The sequence below is a fragment of the Myotis yumanensis genome, unplaced genomic scaffold (genome assembly GCF_028538775.1).
Source record: "Myotis yumanensis isolate MYYU_CA2020_CCGP unplaced genomic scaffold, mMyoYum1.0.hap1 SCAF_6, whole genome shotgun sequence".
Classification (NCBI taxonomy): Eukaryota; Metazoa; Chordata; class Mammalia; order Chiroptera; family Vespertilionidae; genus Myotis; species Myotis yumanensis.
In genome coordinates this window covers 98,086,351-98,110,626 of record NW_027223757.1, presented here as the reverse complement: position 1 = coordinate 98,110,626, position 24,276 = coordinate 98,086,351, and the positions used below count along the sequence as shown (strand labels likewise).

The following is a 24,276-nucleotide window of genomic DNA, read 5'->3' as shown; positions in this document are numbered from 1 at the left end:
CGGGGCCATGGGACCCGGAGAGGCCTCTGCACGCAGAAGAGCGGGAAGCGGGGTTCCCACCGAGACCCCCCTCCGACCGGGCCTGTGTGTTTACAGGAATGTGCCCAACCCCACAAAATGCATGTCCATCACAGTCCGTCTTCCCAGTTTTATTAGCTGAGCAACAAGAGCTTCAGTGGAAGAACGCGGTCTGTGTTCCGCTTTGGGGGATGTTGGCAGGAGCCCCTGGACCCCGTCACTCTGTGTGGGCACTTCCGCCGAACCCAGCTCTCCCGAGGCAAAAGCCCTGAAATAAAGTGAGATGGTTTGAGATCTACCAGGAAACGAAGTCGCAGTTCAAGGCGGCGGGAAGCACAGCAGACACAAAGGATAACTCGGCCTTTCACGGCCTTCTTCCTTGGGAACATCTGGAGCCCGATGCTGTGCCCTTTTCAGGTGGGTTCGGTGGCAACGCCCTGAGAGTGTGGGACGTGGGACGGGAGTGGCTCCTGGGGCATGGAGGAGGGTGGTGGCGGTTGGGTGAGCTCCCGGCAGGGCCAGGGCGGCAGAGCCGGGGAGCCAGCGCATGCTTAGGTGTCGCTGGGGTCAGGGCAGTGGGGAGCGAGGGTGGGGGGAGTGGAGGCCCCGGCCCTCAGAGTGGGTGCGGGCCTGCTTCCGCGTGTGGGAGCCGGCGTCAGCGTTCCATTGTTGGCTGTGGCTTGCTCTCGAGTCGAGGATTTGGTTTGCAGGTTCTGGCACAGGATCGGGGAGGATTGGGGAGCCGCAGAAAGGACATTTTATACACATGTCGTCTGAGGCTGGCAGACACCTAGGAGCTCCCTCCAGTCATCTCATTTTATGGGCCAGAAAACCAGTATCTAAGGCGGTGAACAGATCTGCCCACGGTAATGTAGCAGGCGGCACCCAGGACTGAGCCAGGGTCATGTCTCCTATGTCTTGGGGCAGGCCTCCCGCCTCCAGCCTGGAGAGAGGACAGGCTGCTCCTGGGGCCCTGCTCTCAGAAAGGGCCTAGCTGATGGGGCTCCTAAAGCAGCAGGAGAGGACCACTGCCGGGACTGACCAGCAGGCCCTGAGCAACGGATGAATGATGACTGACAGACGTTTCTATGAGAGAGAGGCTAAGGGACTGCTTGGCAGGAGGCACCAAGCAGCCTCGTCCTCCTGCCTCCTCAGGCTTTTATTGTCACAACAGCTTGAACTAAAATTAACTATTAGATACAATCAGCAGGGAAAGCATCCTTGAGAAGGCACATGCGTCTATAAGGTCGGGTCTAAAGACTCAGCATACAGATTCCAGCAAAACACCCGGGGGCTCGGACTTGTTTGGAAAAGTCAAGGCAGGGGCTGCCGCCTTCGGCAAGGCCCCCCTAGAGGCCCCCCCGACCTTTCGGAGAATCCTCCTCACAGACCTTCTAACCGAGTCCCGTGCTTCCCCACAGACCACCAAGTGTTCAAGGGCTATAGCCATTGAGGGCCCAGGGCTGCAGACTGGACAGTCGTAAGTCAGGACTGGGGGGTGGGGGGTGGGGGGCGGTTGTCAATCAGGAGAGAGTCTCAGCAGAGAGGCCCCTCCCAGGTCTGGAAGAAGGAGGCAGTGGGTTGGCTGCGGGGGTGCGTGGTCAGGAAGTGCTCTCTGGGTGTGGACTCTGCAGCAAAAGTGAAAGAGAACCAGAGACCCACAATAAAGGGCACGGAAAGCAGACACCCAGGGGATTTCCTGCTCTGCTCTCTGCGTGGACGCTGGGTGCTGGCGCTGCTCCTGCTCTCAGGCTGTTTCTGCTGCTCCCTCGGCTGCAGCGATGGCTGCGCATGCTGCCTGCCTCTGTGTGAGTTGGGCCTTGATAAAGGGGACGAGGGGCGGGGGAGGGAAGGCACCTCCAAGAGATGAGGGTCTCAGGAATGGGTGAGGGCAGTGCTCAGAGAGGGGTGGCTGGAAGGCGTCTCCAAGGAGGGTGTGAAGGAAGGTTCTGGGGAGAAAAGCTGATCATTTGGCTCCCGAGTTCCTTCTGTGTCAGGCCTTGGGCTGGCCACGGTTAGGGACTCATGGTGAGAGGTGGCATTGGGCTTTGTGCCCATGGGACTGGCAACATTGAAAACGATGGAAATATTGCCCGGAGCCCTTTCCCTTATCCTGTTTAGGGGTCCAGGGCTCTCAAACCGGTTTCCTTCTCTTCCCAAAAGAGAGGTCCACAAACTCACGTACCCTCAGCTGTGAGCGACCTGCTGCCTTCCTTCTGTGGGAACGCGCTCCCTCCGGCCAGGCCCCAGGAGAGCCCAGCGAGGGCAGCGCTCGCTCTCGCTCAGCGGGGCAGGGGAGAGAGTCCCGGAGGTCTCAGTCGGGAAGATGTTTCTTTTGGACAGAGCATGAGGGAGGGCCACCAGGCTCTCAAGCCACAGCACAGGGCTCACGTCAGGTAGAGCCCTGCCCTCTGTGAGTGAGGCCCTGTGTTAATCACAGGAAGAGATCATATTCTACAACAGGTTAGCTAGAGAAACACAGGAAACACAGACAAACAGATAGCATCGAATGTAGTGTCGCTGTGACACGTGTTATTACTATAAAGCAACCAGACCTCCAATAGAAAGCCACAGTACAGAGACTGTGTCCTCACCAGGGTTCCTCCTACAGCACTCAACGGGGGCAGGCCCGTGGGTGCCCGATGACGACGCTGCCAAATCTTGGAATTTCCATTTGGAAGTTGTTTTTAAGAGTCTGGTGTACGCCTTTGGGTGCTTTGTACTTGTATTTAGTTTTTTTCTTTAATCTTCAGAAATTGATGAGAGAGAAACACCAGTGTGAGAGACAGACATGGGTCGGTTGCCTCCCACCTGCGGCCTGACCGGGATTGAACCTGCGGCCTGCTGGTGTGCGGGACGATGCTCCAACCAGCTGAGCCACTGGCCAGGGCGGTATTTAGTTCTTGACATTTGACACACTTTATCTGGATAGGAAGCAGGTATATATGGTGGGAGGTTGTTAATGACGGTTTGGGGATGGATCAGAGGTGTGATTATTATAAGAAATAAAACTGTTTGTCTTTGTGTTATAACCTGGGGATTCCAAAAGAGACGTTTCGAGGCAGGGAAGGACACCACTTGTGAGGAAGGAGCCGGAGGACCTGACAGCAATGAAGGGCAGAAGACACTGGGGAGGGGGGGAGGAGTGGGAAACATGGCAGGTATTCCTGGCAACTGTCTCTTGGCCTTCCTCGTCCAGGTGAAGGTGCACTCTGAGGAGTGGGGCTCAATGACCTTCCCTGCCAACCTGGAGGACAGAGTGAAGAAGATCGGCGAACACGTCCGATCCAAGACCCACGTGCCCGTGCAGGACCAGGTCCTTCTGCTGGGCTCGAAGCCGCTGAAGCCGCACAGAACGCTGTCATCTTATGGCATCGACCACGAGACGACCATCCACCTCACCCTGCGGGTGGTGAAGCCCAGTGACGAGGAGCTGCCCTTAGTTCTGGTGGAGCCGGGTGTCGAGGGGCAGAGGCACCTCCTCCAGGTGCGAAGGTCCAGCTCAGTGGCCCAGGTGAAAGAGATGATCGAGACCAAGACCGCGGTGCCCCCCGAGAAGCAGATTGTGACTTGCAATGGAAAGAGGCTGGAAGATGGGAAGACCATGGCACGTTATGGCATCAGGAAGGGCACCTCACTCTTCTTGACACCCCACTGCATCGGGGGGTGACCATCCTGGGGAGAGATGACAGTAGGAGCAAAAGAGGGCTTATTTCCTCTTAGCTCTTACTCACCAACCACATCCGCTGATGACTTCTCCCAGTTAGTGAGAAACAGGTGAGGAGGGAGAGGAGATTTGGAGTGGGGTGGTAGGCTGCAGAACACTTTTCAACTCTATGACGCTTTGATTCTCGCGTAGTTAAGTGGCAGGATTGTGTGTAACTGAGAACAGAAGGTAACATTGTGAAGGCTCATGAGAGAGAGCATTCAAAGCCAGCTTGAGTGTGATCCTTTTTGGTTCCCCCTGATTTATAGACAACCCCCCATTTCCTTTCCTATCTAACAACATAGTCAGTTCTAGGCTGGGATCAATGTTCTAATTTCTGTGTTTTCATCTATGTGTAAGCCAGCGCGCTATCTATCGCATCACTAGATGACTGTTGAACCACATTGAATTTCTACTTGTAGGGAACAATGAAATGGTTTCTTATGAAGTGAATTAATTATTCTGACGTGATCACAGTTTAATTAATAAAGAATTTAGAAATTCAATTAAACTGCTTCTCCTCTCCTCATTCAAAGCTGTTTGGTATAAAAGGAAACCTGGCGCCATGCCCCTCTTGCTCCCTCTGTCCCACACCCGATCCCATGGCTCTTACTTCTGGGATTAAGGCGGACACGGATACATGTTTTCGCTGGGGACTAGAAAGCTCGTGTCTCTGGCGGTGGGGTGTCAGTTTGGGTAAAGGGTCTAGGGCAGTGATGGCGAACCTTTTGAGCTCGGCGTGTCAGCATTTTGAAAAACCCTAACTTAACTCTGGAGCCGTGTCTCATATGGAAATTTTTTGATATTTGCAACCATAGTAAAACAAAGACTTATATTTTTGATATTTATTTTATATATTTAAATGCCATCTAACAAAGAAAAATCAACCAAAAAAATGAGTTCGCGTGTCACCTCTGACACGCGTGTCATAGGTTCGCCATCACTGGTCTAGGGGCTGGTCCCCGGATTGACACCCACACTCTGCCCAGCTTCTGGCAGATAGAACTTTCTCCTTTCTGCTTCCTTCACCACCAGGTTCTCTCTCGGAATCTCATAGCCCTTTCTCCGTCTTACACCCTTCATTCAATCCTCTATCTTACTGTCCCTCTCTCATGTTACTTTACTGGTCACATGCATGTTTTTCTCACCACCTAAGCCATGTCCACCTACTGATCCACTAGTCTGGTCCCTTCTTATCTTTAAAACTTGCTCAAGAACCACCTCCTTGAAGAAGAAGAGTTTCCCAACTTAACCCCACCCAGCACAAACCATACTGGTGGGTGTTTCTCATTAAACTGATGGGGCAGGCGCTCTGTGGTGGGCACTGGTCACCTGGCCAGGCGGCGTTGGATGGAACTGGTTCCCTGTGTGAGAGGCCCTGGCTCCTTCTTCGGGATGGGGTGTGCTTCAAGGTAGAGGCTAGGATTCCCTCGTCCGTGTGGAAGACTCCCGATGCCAGGGAGTGTTCCGGGGCATCTTCCGCCAGACTGGGAGAGAGCCAAGCTAAGCATCGCGGGCCTCATCTCACCACCATGGGGGAGGTCAACAGTACCTGCTGAGCATGCGGAAGGTCTTCCCCAAATCATGCTTCCTCTCCTGCTCAGCCCGGGAGGAACCCCGAGGGCCATTTCCAACCACCAAGCCTCTATTTGCAGAGGATGCAGGGGTTTTCCCTGAAGCACATGAGCACTTCCTAATGGGGAAGGGTCTCCCTATTAGCCTTGGACTCCCGAGGGCAAACTCTTGCAGATTCTCACACAGAAATGAAGAGCCTCAAGGCTAAACTGACTAACCTGCCAATGGGCATTCCCAGGCTTGGCCCTTGGGCTCACAGGTTCCTGCCTACCCCGCTCCTCACTGCCCAACCTGCCCTGTCCACAGACTGACTTCCCGATGGCCCCCTCGCTGCCCTGTCACTCCCTGTTCCTCAGGTTGCAGGTGAGTAGGTCGAGGGCCGAGGGCCGGTGAGACTATGCTGTAGAAAAGTGAACCGCGCTTGCCGTGCCTCTGGCTGTAGCTGTGTGTGGGTTGCAGGTAGGTGTAGATGGCCGAGCTGTAGAAGAGGCAGACACGGTCTTCAGCTGGGAACCCACGCCTGTCCACCGCTTTCCTGTGGAAGATCCCAGAGAACACCGGGGTGCTAGTCCCTGGTGCATGGGTCCCCAGGGAGCTCTCTGGGCGTAGGTGATCCGGGCGCAAGCATGGCAGGTGAGATGGGGTGGGAGAAAGATCTGCCTTTCCTCACTGGGGGGCCCTCCTGCCCAGGCTCTCCAGCAGGGCAGGACTCGGTGGGAGTCTGGGCGATCGGAAAACCATAAGACAAACACTTTTTGTTCCTCCCAGCACTCAGGGCGGAGGTCAAACCCAGGAAGCGGGGGTGCTGGTGCTGATGAGCAGGTCCCCTCTGGAGCTCCGGGTTTCAGGGGAAGAGGTGGGGAGGGGGAAGGGGGCATGGAAACACCAATCTTTGCGCAGGCCCCCACCTGGAAAATCTGAAATTGTTTTTGACAGTTGCAATTTGCTCTTATTATTTTGGACAGTGAGAATAGTGTATGCAGAAAAAGATGAAAAGATCTTACCTGAACTTACTTTAATATGGAAAACACAGAGCATTTATCTTGAGTAATATTACATTCTACAACTTTTAAAGAAAATGAAGCAAATGGGCATGCGCTAGTTATTGGCATCAAAATTAACAAATTTATCCATGTAACTTTACATTAATAAAAATAAATGACATTTTCCAAAATAGATATTATTATGCATTGCTCTCAATTCTAAAATACTTTAGAAACAACAGGTAACAACTCAGGGCCTTAAACAGAAAGCGAAAGCTAAACTGGGATCTAGGCTATGTCCACACACATACAAATAAGGTTAAATAAGATGAAGAGTAAATATGCCCTATTTTGTTTCTTAAAACTTCTATTTAATGTAAATAGTGCCAAAAACAACATAAATAAAAATTGAAACTAATATTGAAAATGCCAGTTTGGATGCAATATGGTATACTATTTGTGTGTAAAGATTTTTAATTGGGTGAAGCTTTAAATAAATTATAATTCTCACTCAGAATATTGGAAAGGAAATATTTTAAATATATGTATTACGTTTTTCCATTAAGGAGAGTTCATTTATTACTCAACCAATTGTAAAAATGATCTCTCTTTCACCAATGAGTAAAGTTATTATAAATCTACTAGAGGCCCGGTGCACGAAATTTGTGCACTGGGGGGGGGGGGGGTGGGGGGCTGTCCCTCAGCCCCAACCTGTACCCTCTCCAATCTGGGACCCCTCGAGGGATGTCCGACTGCCCAGTGTGAGATCGAGCCTAAACGGGCAGTCGAACATCCCTCTCACAACCCGGGACTGCTAGCTCCCAACTGCTTCTGCCTGCCAGCCTGATCGCCCCCTAACCACTCCCCTGCCAGCCTGATCGCCCCCTAACCACTCCCCTGCCAGCCTGATCGTTCCCTAACCACTCCCCTGCCAGCCTGATCGTTCCCTAACCGCTCCCCTGCCAGCCTGATTGACGCCTAACTGCCCTCCCTGCCGGCCTGGTCGCCCCCTAACCACTCCCCTGCCAGCCTGATCGCCCCCTAACCACTCCCCTGCCAGCCTGATCGTTCCCTAACCACTCCCCTGCCAGCCTGATCGCCCCCTAACCACTCCCCTGCCAGCCTGATTGACGCCTAACTGCCCTCCCTGCCGGCCTGGTCGCCCAGAACTGCCCTCCCCTGCAGGCCATCTTGTGACCACATGGGGCGGCCATCTTGTGTGAGGGTGTGATGGTTAGTTTGCATATTATATCTTTATTATGTGGGATTTCTTTCATGATCGCTATTATGAACATGAGCAAATGTCACTCATCCTTCTCTTTCCCTTCTACTATACCTAAAGAATCATTCTTCAGTTTGCCCAGTTTACTGATTTTAGAGCTACTTTTGAGTGTGTTCGTCTTTCTTTCTTTCTTTCTTTCTTTCTTTCTTTCTCTTTCTTTCTTAATCCTGTCACCCTTTTCCCCCTGCCCTGCAAACCCCTCCAACTGACAGCTGTCAGAGGGAAAATCAGAAGTTTTGAAGGTGGAAGTTATTACTAAATCCTGATGGGCTCACTTGCTGGAGGTTAGGGCTGCCTGTGTGTTTGCTTGTGCACAGCTATTCCCTTCAATAAGCTGTCTTTTTTCTTTCTTTCTTTTCCTTTCTTAGATTTAACTTTCTTAAGTATTCCATGACTTTTTGAAAATATTTTTTTGTTTTTTCGTTAACAATGGTTTATCCTCCTTCATGCTATTTCCAAATCTGCCTTCATTTTTGAAATAGTTTAATTTTTCTCCCACCATTTAATTTATGTTTTTCTTTTTCTTAAAAAAATTCATTGAATTTGTTGGGCTGACATTGGTTAATAAAATTATACAGGTTTTAGCTGTACCATTCTGTAATACATCATGTGTATGTTGTATGCTGTGTGGTCACCACCCCAAGTCAAGTCTCCTTCCATCACCATTTATCCCGCTGTACCCTCTCCTACCTCCCCCTCCTGCCCTTCCCTCTGAATAACCTGCCTTTCCACTGGAAGAAGGTTTTTTTTGTTTGTTTGTTTTGGTGTCTCCTTGTGGTTTTTAATTTTACTTTTTATTGTTGAGAGTACTAGAGATGTCCCCCTTCCCCCCCCTCCCCCTCCGCCTCCCCTCCCACTCCCCACTCCTCCCAGCCTTCCCCAGGCTGTTGTCATATATAGTGTCCATGGGCTATGCATACACGCATGTAAGTTCTGTGGTTAATCTCTTCCCTTCGCCGTCGCCCCCACCCACCCCCCTCGGAGAGCCGTCAGTCCGTTGCATGCCTCCATGCCCCTGGACCTATTTTGTTGGTCAGTTTATTTTGTCCATTAGATTAAGAAAAGTTATTTTTGAAGTTGTTGGTGGAAGCTAGCATTTCTCCTTCTAGATGATTTGGACCTCCCTCACGTTCCTGGGCTGGCTTTGGAGATCGGCTTAAAGCTATTGTTTACAAACACCTTCTCCTTGTCTTTCCAATTCTTCTGGACTTTTCTGGAGACCACCATCTGGCAGAGGCCTTTCCCTTTAGCAAAGCTAACAGCGCTCGTCGTGCCCCCGTGTGGCGGAGAGCGGGAACTGCGTCTTCCCCAGGACCCGGAGGGCACACCCTGGTCCTGAAACGTCCAGGCAAACACCCTTGCGCTAAGGCAGCAGCTTCAGACTTTAAGATGGTTTTTGCCCACAGAATTCCTGATGTGGGCGGTCTGGGGTAGCCCTGACTTGCTCCGAGAACTGCCCTTTAAGCTGTAACAGATGACACACGTGCTGCACCTTTTAAGAAACGGCTGAAGGGAAAGGTGCGATCCCCAGGGAAGGGCTCCCGAGGCGCGTCTTCCGGGTGTGACTGCAGGCCGGTGGTCAGCAGGCGGTGCGCCCGGTTCCCGCCGCCTGCGGCTGGGGGCCGCCTTCGGATGGCGCCGCGGGTGCTGCTGAAGCCCCGCCTCTGGGGACGCGTGGCCAGGACGGAGCTGCCCGCCCCGCCAGCCGGGCCGCCTGATGCCGGTGCGGAGGCTCGGACCAGCGGCAGAGGGGACCGCGTCGCGGGGGCCAGGCGAGGCGAGGCGAGGCGGGCGCCCTGGGCCCGGAGCAGGGGCGTCTCGTTCCGGGCCCGCGGCTGCGGGAGGTGGGCTCTGGGCGCCCACAGCTCCCTCCGCTAAGAAGGCGGCCCCTCCCGACTCCCTGTCTCCTGGGGAGCACGCGCCTGCCCGCTCCCCGCGGGACCGCTCCGCGCAACGAGAGAACAAGCCCGGCTGCTGGGCTCGCCGTGGATCCGGTCCTAGTTCTGAATTTAGAACTTGCTACCGAGGTGACTGGTGCTTGCCATGGCAACCAAGTGAACTGCCTGCATTCGGCCGGGATGAATGCGGTTCAAAACACCCTGGCAGCGATGGCGGGGAGCACTCACCCTCGTCTCCTCTGTGTCAGGGAACCAGCCACAAGAAGCACAAAGTCCTCGGGAAGATGGGCCTAGGGTGGAGCTTGGACCTAACCTAGAGCTCATTTGTTCAGCCTCCACCCACCACCCCCCACTCCCCCCACCCCCCACCCCCCCACCCCGTCCTGCTAATTGAAAAAGCTGAAAGCCAGAGAGATGAAAGGAGTTTGTGCCAGGTCATGAAAGTCTTTTTAAAAATTCTTGTATTATTATTTATTAATGATCATATTATTTTCTCCTTTTCCCCCTATTTTTTTCAGTTCCTTTTTTCCTTTTATTATTTATTAAAATATATTTTATTTTATTGATTATTTTACAGAGAGGAAGGGAGAGGCATAGAGAGTTAGAAACATCGATCAGCTGCCTCCTGCACACCTCCTACTGGGGATGTGCCCGCAACCAAGGTACATGCCCTTGACTGAAATCGAACCTGGGACCCTTCAGTCCGCAGGCCGAGGCTCTATCCACTGAGCCAAACCAGTTAGGGGTCCTTTTCCTTTTAAAAAATGTCTATTGAGCCCTAGTGGGTTTGGCTCAGTGGATAGAGAGTCGGCCTGCGGACTGAAGGGTCCCGGGTTCGAGTCTGCCGGGGGCACATGCCCAGTTGCGGGCTCGACCCCCACCCCTGCTAGGGTCTTTCCACATTAAGGGTTCAGGAATCTGGAGAAGGGCTGCGCATAAATGGATATACTAGAGGCTAGAAATAGAAATGGGGGAGGCATGGGGGAGCCAGGGGAGGCTCCACTTTCTAGTGAAGTGGGCTCTCCAAATCTCCATCTCCAGACCCAGGCTTTTTATTCACACTTTTTGCCCCCCAGCAAAGCAGACATACATATCAAAGGTAAGGTCTGGTAAACAAAGAAGGACCATCAGGTTGGGGGAACTGCCCCGGGCTCTTTTTCAGCCCTGTTGCAAGAGTCCATTCAACCTTTTGAGGACTTCTCGCCTTTATTATGACCCAAGACCCGCTGGACTTAGCCTCCAGTACACCCCCACCCAGTAGGAGGCCTGCAGGAGGCAGGCAGTCAATGATTCTCTCTCATCGTTGATGTTTCTCTCTCTCTCTCTCTCTCTCTCTCTCTCTCTCTCTCCCCCTTCCTCTCTGAAATCAATTAAAAAATTTCCATTGAATTTATTAAGATGACATTGGTCAATAAAATGGCATAGGTTTCAGGGGTACAATCCTATGACACATCATCTGTACACTGTACTGTGTGTGCACCACCCAAGTGGTGTCCTTCTGTCACCACTGATCCCTTTACCCTCTTCTTCTCCCGCCTCCGTCAATCACCACACTGCTGTCTGCATCTATGAGACTGTTTTTTCTGCTTGATCCCTTCACCTTTTCCACCCAGCCCCCCAGCCCCCACCCTAACAGCTGTCAGCCTGTTTTCAGTATCTACAAGTCTCTTTCTATTTTCTTTATTTTGTTCATTAGATCCCACTGTAAGTGAGATCATATGGCATTTGTCGTTCTCTGACTGGTATATTCCACTCAGCACAACGCTCTCCGGGCCCATTCAGGCTGTTGCAAAGATGAGTTCCTTTCTTATAGCCGAGTAATATTCCACTGTGTAGATGGACCACAGCTTTTTTATGTCCTCATCACTGGTGGACACTTAGGCTCTTCCAGATCTTGGCTATTGTAAATAACGCTGCAATGAACATAGGGTGCATGCAGTCATTGGAATCATTGTTTCCGGTTTCTCAGAAATGGAATCGCTGGGTCAAATGGGAGTTCCATTTTTAGTTTTTTGAGGAAACTCCATACTGTTTTCCACCGTGGCTGCACCAGTCTGCATTCCCACCAGCAGTGCACGAGGGTTCCCTTTCTCCACATCCTCCCCAGCACTCATTGTTTGTTGATTTGTTGATGGCAGCCATTCTGACAGGAGGAGATGGTACCTCATTGTGGTTTTAATTTGCCTCTCTCTGATGGTTAGTGACTTTGAGCATTTTTTCATGTCTCTTGGCCATCTGTATGTCCTCTTTGGAGAAGTGTCTATTCAGGTCCTTTGCCCATTTTTTAAATTGGATTGTTTGTCTTCCTGGTGTTTAGTCCTATATGTTCTTTATAAATTTCAGATATTAACCCCTATCAGAGGTATCATTGGCAAAAGTCTTCCATGTAGTGGGTTGCCTCTTCATTTTGTTGTTGGTTTCCTTCGCTGTGCAAAAACTTTTTAGTTTGATGTAGTCCATTTATTTATTTTTTTTCTTCTGTTTCCCTTGCCTGAGGAGACATATGTACCAACCGTGTATACTGGAATAAAGCTGACTTGATCATGGTGTGTGATCTTTTTAATATATTGCTGGATCTGGTTTGCTAATATTTTGTTGGGGATTTTAGCATCTATATTCATCAAGAATAGGGGCCTATAATTTACATTCTTTGTAGTGTCTTTACCTGGTTTTGGAATTAGGATGATGCTGACCTTGTGAAATGAGCTGGGAAGTCTTTTTTCCTCTTGGATGTTTTGGAATAATGTGTGGAGTATAGGTGTTAATTCTTCTTTGTTTAGTAATATCCACTGGGGAAGCCATCGGTCCATAACTCTGATTTCATTAGTTATAATCGATACACATAGAGGGATAGGTAGGTAGAGAGATAGCCATGTTTTTATTGATTTTCAAAGAGAGTAAGGGAGAGTGAAAGGGAGAGAGAAACATCAATGGAAAGAAACATCAATTGGCTGTCTCCGCATGCCTCCAACTGGGGATCAAGCCCACAAATAGGATATGTGCTACAACTGAGAATCGAACCAGCGGCCTCCTGGTGCATGGGAGAACATTCAACCAACCGAGCCACACCAGTCAGTCCATGTATTCATATTTTCTGAATCGTCCTTATTTAGTTTTGGAAGGTTGTATGTTTCTAGGAATTTATCCATTTCATCCAGGTTGTCCAATTTGTTGCATATAGTTGTTTGTAATATTCTGTTACAATCTCTTGTGTTTCTGTGGAGTCAGTTGTTACTTTGCCTCTTTCTTTTCTGGTTTTATTTATTTTTGTCCTCTTTTTTATTGATCAGTCTGGCTAAATCTTGTTTATCTTTTCAAAGAATCAGCTCTTGGTTTCATTGATACTTTTTAAAAAATCACTTTTTTATTTTTCAGTTATAGTTGACATAAAATATTATCTTAGTTTCAGGTGTTGGGCACAGTGATTAGACATTATAAAACTTACTAACTGGTCATTCAAAAAGAATGTCATACCCATCTGACACCATGCATAGTTATTAGAATATTGTTGGCTTTATTCCCTATGCTTTACTTTACACCCCATGACTATTTTGTAACTACTAATTTGTATTTCTAAGTCTCTTCACTTTTTTCACACATCTCCCCAAAACCTCTCCCCACCTCAATCTGGCAAGTGTCAAAATGTTCTCTGTATCTATGAATCTGTGTCTCTCTCTCTCTCTTTTTTTTTAAATTCACTGTTAACAACTCATTCTTTTTTTTTTTTTTTTAAGGATATTTTATTGAATTTTTACAGAGAGGAAGGGAGAGGGAGAGAGAGTTAGAAACATCGATGAGAGAGAAGCATCAATCAGCTGCCTCCTGCACACTCCCTACTGGGGATGTGCCCACAACCAAGGTACATGCCCTTGACGGGAATCGAACCCGGGACCCTCAGTCCGCAGGCCGACGCTCTATCCACTGAGCCAAACCGGTTACGGCAATCTGTGTCTCTTTTTGTTCTGCTTGTCTATTTTGATTTATAGATTCAATTGAATATAAATATGTATTTATTGCCATTTTATTGTTCATATATTTTATTATTTTCTTCTTCTTAAATAAGACCTGTTAACATTTCATATAATATGGGTTTAATGGTGATGAACTCCTTTAGCTTTTTCTTGTGTGGGAAATTCTTTGTCTGACCTTTGATTCTAATGACAGTTTTGCTGGGTAGAGTAATCTTGGTTGTAGGTCCTTGCTTTTCATCACTTTGACTATTTCTTGCCACTCCGTTCTGGCCTTTGAAGTTTCTGTTGGGAAATCAGCTGATGTATGGGTGCTCCCTTATAGATAACTGACTGCTCTTCTCTTGCTGCTTTTAAGATTCTCTGATTGTCTTTAACCTTTTGCATTTTAATTATAATGTGTCTTAGTGTGGGCCTCATTGGGTTCACCTTTTCTGGGACTCTCTGGTCTTCCTGGACTTGTATATCTATTTCTTTTACCAACTAGGAGATTTTCTGTCACTATTATTTCATATAGGTTTTCAATTCCTTGCTGTATATTTTCTCCTCCTGACACCTCCATGATATGAATGTTGGTATACTTGAAGTTGTCCCAGAGCCTCCTTACACTCTTTTCATATTTTTGGACCCTTTTTTATTTTGCCGTTCTGATTGGGTGTTTTTTGTTTTTTTTATTGATTTCAGATAGGAAGGGAGAGGGGGAGAGTGAGATAGAAACATCAATAATGACAGAGAATCATTGATTGGATGCCTCCTGCACACCCCCCACTGGGGATCGAGCCCACAACCCGGACATGTGGCCTTGACCAGAATCAAACCTGGGACCCTTCATTTCACAGGCTGATGCTCTATCCACAGAGCCAAATCAACTAGGGCTGATTGGGTGTTTTTTTTTTTTTAATTTAATTAATTTAATTAATTAATGTATTTTTTCTTTATTGATTAAGGTATTACATGTGTCTTTATCCCCCCATTCCTCCCCCCACCCTCTCCGCTTGTGCCCTCACTCCTCTAGTGTCTGTGTCCATTGGTTATGCTTATATGCATGCACATAAGTCCTTTGGTTGATCTCTCCCCTTACCCCCACCCTCCCCTGACCTCCCTCTGAGGTTTGATGGTTTGATCAATGCTTCTCTGTCTCTGGATCTGTTGTTGTTCATCGGTTTATGTTGTTCATTATAGTCCACAAATGAGTGAGATCATGTGATATTTATCTTTCTCTGACTGGCTTATTTTGCTTAGCATATTGCTCTCTGGGTTTATCCATGCTATTGCAAATGGTAGGAGTTCCTTCCTTTTTACAGCAGCATAGTATTCCATTGTGTAGATGTACCACAGTTTTTTAATCTATTCATCTGCTGATGGGCACTCAGACTGTTTCCAAATCTTAGCTATTATAAATTGTGCTGCTATGAACATAGGGGTGCATATATCCTTTCAGATTGGTGTTTGTAGTTTCTTAGGATATATTCCTAGAAGTGGGATCACTGGGTCAAATGGCAGTTCCATTTTTAATTTTTTGAGGAAACTCCATACTGTTTTCCACAGTGGCTGCACTAGCCTGCATTCCCACCAGCAGTGCAAAGGGTTCCTTTTTCTCTGCATCCTCGCCAGCATTTGTCATTTGTTGATTTGTTAATGATAGCCATTCTGACAGGTGTGAGATGGTAGCTTATTGTCATTTTGATTTGCATCTCTTGGATGATTAGTGACTTTGAGCATGTTTTCATGTGTCTCTTGGCCTTTTGTATGTCCTCTTTCAAAAAGTATTTATTTAGGGCCGTTGCCCATTTTTTGATTGGATTGTTTATCTTCCTTTTGTTAAGTTGTATGAGTTCCCTGTAAATGTTGGAGATTAAACCCTTGTCGGAGATAACATTGGCAAATATGTTCTCCCATGCAGTGGGCTTTCTTGTTGTTTTGTTGATGGTTCCTTTTGCTGTGCAGAAGCTTTTCATTTTGATGTAGTCCCATTTGTTTATTTCCATTGCCCTAGGAGCTATATTGATGAAGATATTGCTTTGCCATATGTCTGAGATTTTGCTGCCTGTGGATTCCTCTAACATTTTTATGGTTTCCCATCTTATGTTTAAGTCCTTTATCCATTTTGAGTTTATTTTTGTGTATGGTGTAAGTTGGTGGTCTAGTTTCATTTTTTTTTTTTTTTTGTATGTATCTGTCCAAATTTTCCAACACCATTTATTGAAGAGACTGTCTTGACTCTATTGTATGCTCTTGCTTTCTTTGTCAAATGTTAATTGAGCATAGTGGTTTGGGTTGATTTTTGTGTTCTCTATTCTATTCCATTGATCTATGTCTATTCTTGTGCCAGTACCAGTCAATTTTGAGAACCGTAGCTTTGTAATACAGCTTGATATCTGATATTGAGATCCCTCCTTCTTGGTTCTTCTTTCTCAGAATTGTTGCAGCAATTCAGGGTCTTTTTTTATTCCAGATGAATTTTTGGAGAGTTCGTTCTAGGTCTGTGAAATATGCCATTGGTATTTTAATGGGGAGTGCGTTGAGTCTCTAGATTGCTTTGGGTAGTATGGACATTTTAATGATGTTGATTCTATCAGTCCATGAACACAGTATGTTCTTCCATCTGTTTATGTCTTCCTCTATCTCTTTTTTCAACGTCCTGTAGTTTTCTGAGTACAGGTCTTTTACATCCTTAGTTAAGTGTATTCCTAGGTATCTTCATTTTTTTGGTGCAATGGTAAACGGGATTGTTTTTTTAATCTCTCTTTCTGTAAGTTCACTATCTCTATAATAAAGAGCCAGGGTGTAACTACCGTTACCATCAAAGCTGTTAATTTTATTGATCTTTTCTACTATTTTTTTTGCCGCTATGTGATTTATTTCTTCTCTAATCTTTATTTCCTTCCTTCTACTTACTCCGGGCTTTTCTTGCTATTGTCTTTCTAATTCCTGAGGTAGTATGGTTAGATAGTTTATTAGACGTTGTTTTTTTTTTCTGACATAGTCCTATAGTGCTATGAACTTCCCTCTCAGTACTGCTTTCACTGTGTCCCATGGATGTTAGATTGTTGTTCTTGTGTGTGTGTGTGTGTGTGTGTGTGTGTATTTTCATTTATTTCTGGTAAGTTTTTTATTTCTTCCTTGATCTCTTTGGTAACCCATTCATTGTTTAATAACATGCTACTTAGACTTCATGTGTTTGAATGTTTTTGAGTGTTTTTATTGCAGTTGATTTCTAATTTCATGCCATTGTGATCCGATGCTTGATATGATTTCAACCTTTTGAACTTGTAGAGACTAAGTTTGTGTCCTAACATGTGGTCTATCTTTGAGAATTATGCTGTGCACTTGAGAAGGATATATATTCTGTAGCCTTGGGGTGAAATGTACTATAAATATCAATTAATTCCATCGGACCTAGTGTGTCATTTAGGATCAGTATTTCCTTGATTTTTTTTTTTTTTTTTTGTCTAAAAGATCTACCCAGTGATGTCAATGGGCTGTTAAAGTCCCCTACTATGATTGTATTGCTGTCCATCTCTCCCTTAAAGTCCTCCAGAAGTTTTAAATATATATATATGCTCCTATATTGGATGTATATATATTTACCAGGGTTATATCCTCTTTTGTATCAATCCCTTTAATATTATGAAGTGCCCTTCATTGTCTCTTGTTATGGCCTTCATTTTTATGTATATTTTGTCAGATATTAGTATTGCTACCTCACCTTTTTTTTTATTTTCCATTTGCACGGAAAATTTTTTCCCATCCCTTCACTCTCACCCTTTGTTACTCTTTTGTTCTGTGGTATATAAACCACATATATATGGATCATGTTTTCTTATCCATTTAGTTACCCTGTTTTTATATTGGAGCATTTAATCCATTTACATTTAAGGTTATTGTTGACAGGTACTTATTTGTGCCCATTTTCTTTCTTTATGCTTGTGTTACTCTCTCTATTTATTCTTCTTACAACAGTCCTTTAGCAATTCTTGCAGTGCTGGTTTGGTGATAATGTACTCTTAGTCTTTTGCTGTCTGGGAAGCTGTTTATTTCACCTTCCATTTCGAATGATAGCCTTGATGGATAGAGTAGTCTTGGATTCAGTTTTGTGCTTTTCATCATTTTGTATACTTCATGACACTCCCTTCTGGCCCAAAGTCTTTCTATTGAGAAATCAGCTCACAGTCTAAAGGAAGCTCCCAGGTAGGTAACCTTCTATTTCTTTCTTTCAGCTTTCACGATTCTTTTTTGCCCTAGCAGGTTTTGCTCAGTGGGTAGAGCACTGGCCTGTGGACTGAAGGGTCCCAGGTTCGATTCTGGTCAAGGGCACATGCTGGGGTTGTAGGCTCAATCCTCAGTGGGGGGCATGCAAGAGGCAGCCAATCAATGATTCTCTCTCATCATTGATGTTTCTATCTCTCTCCCACTCCCTTCCTCTCTGAAATCAATTTAAAAAAAAAAAAAAGATTCCTTCTTTAAGGAGAACCAAGATGGCAGCTTAGGTAAATGCCTGTATTTGCCACCTCCCACAACCACATCAAAATTACAGCTAAAACAGAACAACCATCATTCAGAACCACCAGAAACCATGCTGAATGGAAGTCCTACAATAGAGAAGTAAAGAAGAAAGCACAGCGAGACTGGTAGGAGGGGTGGAGGTGTGGAACAGGCTGGTCCGACACCCATGTGTGCCATTATTTTATTTTTTTAAAAATATTTTATTGCTATTTTACAGAGAGGAAGGGAAAGGGATAGAGAGTTAGAAACATGGATGAGAGAGAAACGTGTGCCCGCAACCAAGGTACATGCCCTTGACCGGAATCGAACCTGGGACCCTTCAGTCCGCAGGGGATGCTCTAGCCACTGAGCCAAACTGGTTAGGGCTGCCATTTTTTTAATCAGGAGGAAGATTGTCCCTGCCGAGGTTGCCTGTGAGGAGCAAGGGGTCCCAGCCCCTCCCCCAGCCCAGTGAAAGAAATCCCCACAACTATGGTCTGTAAAAACCAGCAGGGATTGTGGCTGAGTGACATGGAGGCTGCTGGAGACCCAGGTGTTCCACTTAAAGAGCCTGCACATGACCTTACTGGGACTCCCAGCACTGGGTGGCTTTGGGGGACCCAGACACATATGGGGAAGAACTGGGTTTCTGGCACTGGGGCAGGAACTCAGCAGCAACTTTCTCCCAAATTGGGGTGCTCTCAGGGGTCATTGTTCCTGGGCTGGACCTCCCCTGTCACAGGACTGACTGGTAGCCATAGCTGAGTCTCTGTCAGCCTGGAATACACTGTTTGCTCCACCTGGGGATTCCCTGAGACCCCATTCAAGCTGTTTGTAGCACCTTGTCCTGTCCTGGCTCGTGCCTCAGATTTTGCTAAAATCTCTCAAACAAGCAGCAGCTGGTGACTGTGCCCCCAGACTATCAATAAAAGGTCCAAGACCCAGCACTAGCACCATCCTGCCTTGCTTCACAGCTGGGCATCACCAAATAGCAACCGTCTGCAGATCCTTCTGTAGCTCCTGCAGGGTGGCCCCAGGCACTGTCTGACTTTGCACCTCCCTGGAGGCCCTAGAGCCAGTGCACCTGGTGGACAGCTTCAGACCATAGCAGATTACAGCTCTACACATCCATAAGTGACACACTCAAGGGGCAGATTCAGAGAGCACCAAAGCCTCACTGAAGCAAGTCCTGCTCCATAAGGGTGTTTCCTGCACAGAAGCTCTGACAGACTAATACATCTCAGAGAGATGGGGGAAGAGGGGTGGGAAAAGATAACCCAAAGATATTACCTATGGATGTTAGTAATAGGTAATAGGGTGGTGAAGGCCTGGGGCTGGGTGGGAACTGAGACATCTGTAATACTCTCAATAATGAAGAATTTTTAAAAATATATTTTGTCTTTAATGCTTGCCATTTTAATTATGATGTGCTTAGGTGTGTGTCTTTTGGGGTTCATCTGATTGGGACTCTCTGTGTTTTGTGAATTTGAGTGACAGGAAAGTTTTCTGTCATTATTCCTTGTTCAGATTCTTCTCCTTCTGGATCCCCTATGATGCAAATATTGTTTCATGTTGTCCCAAAGCCCCCTTAGACTTTCTTCCTATTTTTTAAATTTTTTCCAGTTGCTGTTCTGAAGGTGGTTTTTTTTTCTACCTTATTTTTTAATTCACTAATTCAGTCCTCTGCTTCTACTAGTCTATCTGTTGATTCCTTCCAGGGTATTTTTTATTTCAGTTATGTCTTTCTTCATTTCCGCTTGATTCTTATTGATGGTTTCTATGCCTTTTTTTATGTTTTTATTGATTTCAGAGAGGGAAATGGAGAGAGAGATGGAAACATCAATGATGAGAGAGAATAATCAATTGGCTGCCTCCTGCTTATCCCCTATTGGGAACTGAGCCTGTAACCCAGGAACATGCCCTGACCAGGAATTTAACCATGACTTCCTGGTTCATTGGCCAATGCTTAACCACTGAGTCACACTGGCAGGGCTACCTCTTTTTTCTTTTTTTGCTGCTCTAGTTCTCATTAAGTTTCATAATATGCTCATTAAGTTGCTTGTAGTTCTAAGTTGTTTGAGCAGCCTTAAAACCATTACTCTGAATTCTTTATCTAGCAAATTGCTTGCCTCCATTTCATTTAGTTCCTTTTCTAGCAGTTCCTATTTTTCTTTCATTTAGCAGTCATTTATCTCCCCATTTTTGCTGACCCTTTGAATTTGTTGCTACATATTAAATCAAACTGCTATGCCTCCCAGACTTTGAGAGGTGATCTTATATAGGATGGGTTCTGTGGGACCCAGTGGTGCAGTCTCTCAGATCTCCTGAGCTGGGTGCTCTAGGAAAGCCCCTTAGTTGAGTTATTTGGGTTTTCCTGTTGTAGTTGGTCTTGAATGTTGTTGTCCTGTTCACGAATGAAATCTCCTCTCAGGCTGGCTATGAGGCTCACCCCCGACCACATCATGCAAACTGTTGTGGAGATGCTGACAGAACAGAACAAAACACACAACAAAACAAAAACATTCACAAGACCCTATAGCACCAACAAAAGCAGCCACCAGAGAATAGAGAATTAGGAAAGAGAAAAGAGAGCAAAATTGATAGAAGAAAAGAAAGAAAAAATATGAGGGGAAAGAAAACAAACAAATAAAGGGGGGGGAGGAATATGAAGGGGCAGAGATGAAATAAGGAAAATAACAATAATGAATAGGGGAAGGAAGACAGTTTAAAATAAAAGAGGAAGAAAAAAATTTGAAAAGGAAAATAGAGAAACCAGATAGACCCAAAATAGGAAAAGAAAAAAAAGATGTGAAAGGACAAGAAAAAGAAGAAAAAAAAATGGGTAGGAAAAGGCAGATACATGAATGAAACAATAGAGACTAACGTAATAAATAAACCAATAATGCAGAGATAAATTTAAAAAAAGAAAGGGAAGAGTGAAGTGGTGTTCATCTCAGCAGTTTAGTGCCTCCTGGAGCTCCCTCTGGATCCTGCTCACGTAATGACTGAGGCTGATTGTGCTGCTGGTGCTGGGCTCCCGGGGCACTTGGGTGCTAACCAGTCAGACACGGTCCTCCCTCGGCTTCCAGCACCAGCTCGATGCTCCAAGCGATCCAGCTTGTGTCTGTCTCCACAGGCCTTGGCTGCACACTGCACGTGGGAGGGCCACGCTGCCCTCTAAGGCAGGTCTGTTAGCCGCAGGGGCCCAGGGCTGGGGCAGTAAGCTTCTCCAGAGTCCCGCCTTAGCTTGCCAGGCAGCTGTCAATCTTAATCACTCAAGTCTGTTTTGAAAGGGCTTTAGGAAAAATGGGGAGTCTAGACCTCTGGTCTCCCGTGAGGGGAGGTGCTGTTCAGATCTCAGGGACTGTGGTGGGGGTGTTTCTGGTCCACGAGCTGCTCCTCTGCCAGTGGCCCAGAATATGACTCTGCTCTCAGCTGGGCAGAGACCCTCCTATGCAGGTTGTGGGATCAGCTGGAAACCCGGGGCGTCTACCAGCTCTCCCGCCTGGGAGAGGCACCAGTCAGGTTCCTGGGATAGTGGGGTGGACGGCCCCTCCCCCCAAGCAGTCACAGACCTGTCCTGAGACTGTTCAAAACTGTAGGTTTGGCCTCTGTGGCTGTCGATGCAGGGTCTGGCAGGCAGGGCTCCGGAGGGTGGGGTGCGCTGTATCACCTAGGACGGAGATTTTTCCTTTTCCTGGAAAATGGCTGCTTCCATTTGGAGGAGTGCGCTGAAATAAATGCAGGTCTCCCGCTGCTGCTTTCCCCTCATGCTCCCACCCCGGCCTCTCCGTCGGCACCTCCAGTCTGCACTGCCTTCCCTCCACCAAAGGCTGCAAGGGAACTCCTGGCCCTGGGAGGAGGCGCAAGGAAGGCCTGCCTAATGCGCGCCCTGCTCCTTTATTAATAACTAGCTAAGTATGGCGGCAAAAATGCCAGAGAGAACACTCTGTGAAGTATACGGTATCTAACCACTGTGCTGAACACCTGAAACTCATACAAACATTAAATGTAAACTGTAGCCCTAACCGGTTTGGCTCAGTGGCGAGAGCGTTGGCCTGCGGACTCAAGGGTCCCGGGTTCGATTCCAGTCAAGGGCATGTGCCTTGGTTGTGGGCACATCCCCAGTGGGGAGTGTGCAGGAGGCAGCTGATCCATGTTTCTCTCTCATCGATGTTTCTAACTCTCTATCCCTCTCCCGTCCTCTCTGTAAAAAAATCAGTAAAATATATTTTTTAAAAAATGTAAACTGTAATTGAAAAAGATTAAAAATAAATGATAGCCCTGGCTGGTTTGGTTCAGTGGATAGAGCATTGGCCTACGGACTGAAGGATCCTGGGTTGGATTCCTGGTCAGGGCACGTGCCCAGGTTGCAAGCTCAATCCCCAGTAGGGGGCGTGCAGGAGGCAGCCAATCAATGATTCTCTGTCATCACTGATGTTCAAAACACATTCCTCTGCACCTGGAGACCAGGACAGCACAATTGCTTTAATTGCTTCAGTGGCTCCAGAAAATGTGTTTTCTGTTGATTCAGTGGCTCCAAGACCTAAAACTATAATTAATCTTTGTAGATAACTAACTTGCTCAATTTAGCTTCTGTAACAGACTGCTTTTGCAAACCAGGTTCCTCATTCCAAACCTAGAGATGTAATTGATACCTTTGTGATATTTGCCTATATAAGCCTGATGTTACTGTCATTCAGGGCTGCGAGACTTAGAGAGCATTTGCCCCTCGTAGCCGCCGGCTCTGAAATAAATGTGGCTCCTTAATTCGATTTCTTGAGGCGCCCTTTTGTGATTCGTGGGGTACAATACAACAATAGAAAACTACCTTGTAATCAGACTTCAAGATCCTGCAGAGAGACACTCGGGCTAGGGACCTGCAGCCCTTACCTGCGCCCCCCCCCCCCCCCCCCACACACACACAGCCTTTCTCCCTTATCCTGTACAATCAGCCGCCAGGAGGGGAGGGGAGGGACTTCTCCCATGTTGCTGGCATTGTTGGAATAAACGCTCAGATATCATCCAACCCTGTCTGCTTAATTTGGTTCAAGTAGTGACAGGCAGCCAAATTTTTTATGTCCAGTTTCAGCATCACCCCCCAAACAGGCCCCTCGGACCCACAGATTATTTTGAGTGAAAGGCTATTGAGAACCAGCAGGTTAGGAAAAGCTCTAAAAGCAAGACCCAAGCCGCCCTCTCGAAGGGAAAGATGTTTGTAAAGGTGCCTCTCTCCCCGGCAGCAGGGAGGCCTCAACTTACATCTGCGCAGCCATCCTTGCGCAGACCCTGGCTCACCGCTTCTCCTGGCCTCCGGTACATGCCAACCCTTCTCCTTTGGTCAGCCTGGGGCAGCCCCACTCTGACCCCTTTGGGTTATTCATCAGTGGGGGCTCCCGTGGGGGGGGGGGGGGCAGGGGGCACACGTTAGTACACGTCTCTGTTTCTCTCTTGCTGACCTGGCCTTTGCCAGCCCGGTGTACAGGCTCCAGCTGGAGGACCAGGTGGAAGGGAAAACGCTTCCCCCCTCCCCCCCAGCATGCATCTGGGAAGGTGCCTGTGGGCTGTACCCAGGGTGTGGCTTCAGTGTGTCTCTCTCCCTCAACTGTCGGTCCTGGTACCTTGCGGCCCACATCGACTACAATGTCACCACGTAGGCCAGTGGTGCTGGGCTCATCTTCTAGGAGATGGCCTGTGGGTGAGAAGGGCTAGCTCAGGGGAGGCGTGCCTGGCAGGGAGCACAACCTGAGACCTACCGCAACCACATAGGCTGGTCTGCAACTGAAACTCCCCAGGTAAAAGTGAGTCACGGCAGGTGGTCACGTCCTAGGCCTGTAGCTTGCTTGGCAAAGGGCAATCTTTACCGTAACTGAGCCATTGTCGTTTACATTTACAGCCTGCCCTTCTCCCAGGCGTCCTGCTGCTCCGTGTTTCCCACCCACAGAAATGGTGAGATGATTATTGTTTTTTCAGGCCACTTTTTGGGGGTAACAGGTTAGGCAGACACAGGTCACAACACGTGCAGCTGGATGCTGACTCTGCTCCTCGCTGGCTAGGACCTGGACAGCAGGAGTCCTCGCCGAGCCAGGCTCCTCGCCAGGTAATCGGTGAGCAGGCGCCTTCCCCACGGGCTGGCCTAGCATCTGAGCCATGACCGGATGCCCACCAGTCCTGGCTGCCCATCTACCTCATTCACCCATTCACCTGCTCACCGACCAGCATCTCCCACGTGAAAACGTGCCCTCGCAAAGCCATCTTGCTCACTGAGCTACCCGAGTGCCTACAGGAGTGCCTGTCTCAGCAGCTGTCCCAACCAAAATATGTTGACGGAAAAATAACACAACTCACAAAAGCAAGCGCT

The 24,276-nt window shown here is 47.5% G+C and overlaps 1 protein-coding gene across 1 annotated transcript; it reads left to right on the top strand.

Moving 5' to 3' along the window:
- The first annotated feature begins 1,672 nt into the window (after positions 1-1,672).
- Positions 1,673-4,235, top strand: LOC139012768 (ubiquitin D-like). The gene is made up of 2 exons (XM_070419061.1): positions 1,673-1,826; positions 3,218-4,235. Exons 1-2 carry the CDS (start codon positions 1,800-1,802, stop codon positions 3,686-3,688), a joined length of 498 nt encoding a protein of 165 aa, XP_070275162.1. The 5' UTR covers positions 1,673-1,799; the 3' UTR covers positions 3,689-4,235.
- Positions 4,236-24,276: the final 20,041 nt, after the last annotated feature.

What these genes read in the sequence shown, in the direction of transcription:
- LOC139012768 (XM_070419061.1), top strand. Translation starts at nt 1,800, where the DNA reads ATGGCTGCGCATGCTGCCTGCCTCTGT. An exon ending in CGCATGCTGCCTGCCTCTGT is followed by an intron (nt 1,827 to 3,217) that starts GTGAGTTGGGCC and finishes TTCCTCGTCCAG; the next exon opens with GTGAAGGTGCACTCTGAGGA.